This window comes from Emiliania huxleyi (assembly GCF_000372725.1).
Source record: "Emiliania huxleyi CCMP1516 chromosome Unknown EMIHUscaffold_1245, whole genome shotgun sequence".
NCBI classification, from domain to species: Eukaryota; Haptophyta; order Isochrysidales; family Noelaerhabdaceae; genus Emiliania; species Emiliania huxleyi.
The window spans coordinates 1-2,024 of NW_005201343.1; the positions used below are offsets into that span (position 1 = coordinate 1).

At 60.1% G+C, this 2,024-nt stretch overlaps 1 protein-coding gene across 1 annotated transcript; it reads right to left on the minus strand.

Moving 5' to 3' along the window:
• Positions 1-147: 147 nt before the first annotated feature.
• Positions 148-1,740, minus strand: EMIHUDRAFT_252086 (hypothetical protein; the record flags this gene model as incomplete). The annotated part of the gene is made up of 1 exon (XM_005789820.1): positions 148-1,740. One exon carries the CDS (start codon positions 1,738-1,740, stop codon positions 148-150), a length of 1,593 nt encoding a protein of 530 aa, XP_005789877.1.
• Positions 1,741-2,024: the final 284 nt, after the last annotated feature.

Genomic DNA, 2,024 nt, shown 5'->3' on the forward strand with positions numbered 1-2,024 from the left:
TCCCTCGGCAGGGGGACGGAAGGCGGCCAATTCGAGCGGCCTTGCGGCGACGAGTGGGGGCTGCTCCGGCCGGGCGGGCGGGCGCCTGTGAGGCCTGAGGCGCATGGGCGACTTCGTGGTAGGAGAGAGCAGGGCTGCGGGCTCATATCACAAAAAGCCATCACTTGTCCATAAGCCGCGGATCCCATTCTCAAATAATGCTCTAGACGCTGGCCGATTGACAATCATCCCTAGTAACTTGAACTTGGTTTGTTGCTGCGCCCCTGCTTGATCCGTTTCCGTTGGCGATGTGACGATGCGGATGGTGCAGTTGCCCTTTCGCGAAGCTTGTGTCTGTTGCGGTGAAGTAGGTTTCGTCGAGTCCAAGATGATTGTATGCGCCCACATGATGGACATCCGGAGTGGGTCCTTCCCATCAAACATTGCACCCAGTTTGTGCGGTCGGCAACTGCAGCCGCCATGACAGGTGAGGACCCCACGTCCCATCCGCACATCGTACGACTTGAGGTAATTTAGCGTCAACGATTTGTGGACAAGGTCTGCTCGCATGCTGATATCGATGCTACTGCCGGATGTCAGGCTCAAGTAGCCGGGCTTCTTGCTCTGCCGGTTGGTTTGTGCGGGATCGAACTCGACAAACTCAAAGCCCGAATTTGCTGTGATGTATGGAGCAAGCTGTTGCCCAAAGCTGCACATGAACTCAAGCTCTCCCTGATTCTCCTGCACCATGGCTATCGGGAGGCTTGGCGGCCAGGGCGGTAGAGCAGAGTCATGTTCGTCCAAGCGAGCCGCTGCGAGCAACAGCAGATAGATCACCACATCGCCCATCATCTGGTGACCCAAATTGTTGGGGTGATTGTGGTCTTTGCTGAAGTTGCTGAGTCCAAAGTGAGTGGTGCGATCATGATCCCTGCTCTGCTGCTCCACATCCAAGGCGTTCCTCATTGACACAGAGGGGAAGTCGTAATACTGCGCCACGAGATCGAAATTCCGCTGTGGCGATGCGAGCCAGGAGAGCTCCTTGCATCGCTCCGTCCCAGTCCAGCAGCCAAAGTAATGCACTGTCACGATGGCGGCGGGGTTGTGAGGGCGCATGGCGTGTATCCGTCGTGTGAGCAGCTCCAGGTGCACTATGTTGGACCTCTCGTTGGGTTGGCTGTTCACGCTGAACTCCAGCATGATCAGGTCCACATCCGCAGGGCTCTGGTGGGACAGGCAGTGGGAGAAGAACTCGATCCCGGTCGCAGGCACTGCCCCGTTGATGTATGTGTGCTTGGCATTCGGCCACGTCTGGGCGATCCAGTCGAAGACGACTCGGGACCACGAGCCTTTGAAATCACGGGGCATTCTCCGGAGCCCGTGTCCATGCGTGACCGATCCCCCGAGTGCAACCACCTTGATGGGCTCGCCCTTGCTGAGCCGCTCGATGAGCCGAGACATGTGCTGCAGCGTGCCGAGGTACCCGAGTGCGCGCGCGTGCATCCACGGGGCCAGTGACGAGTCCCAGACGACGCGGCGACCGTGGAAGTGGGCCGTGACACGCGTGCGGTTGTCTGCGAGGATGGCCGCTTGGAAGGAGAGCAAGCCGGAGGACCCTTCGCGGCTCGGTGCAGTAGAGGGCGTCGGCGTGTTTGATTGGGCAATGTGGTTGACCAGCAATGGTTGCTGGAAATCAGCGCCACTGCCGGAGGGAGTGTATTGAGGAGTGCTGTCGGAGGGCTGCCCAAGGCGGATAAACATGTGGTCGCAGTCTTTGGCGAGGAGGAAGGCCGGGTCCGGTCCCTCCCATAGGGAGCTCTCGTTCGACGTCCCCACTGTAGGCGAGCCCCGGGCGGAGGCGGAGCTGCCTAGCCCTCCACGAACGGCGCTGACCAGTGAGGGCGGGGAGGGGCGGGGTAGTAAAACATTCCGACTTTTCACAGCGACCATCCATGACTAAGGCGCTACTCTATACGCTCGCAAGCGCGCCCGGCACCACACGCGCTTACTGCTGCAGGCTCGCCCACAGCGCCTGCGCCGTGCCC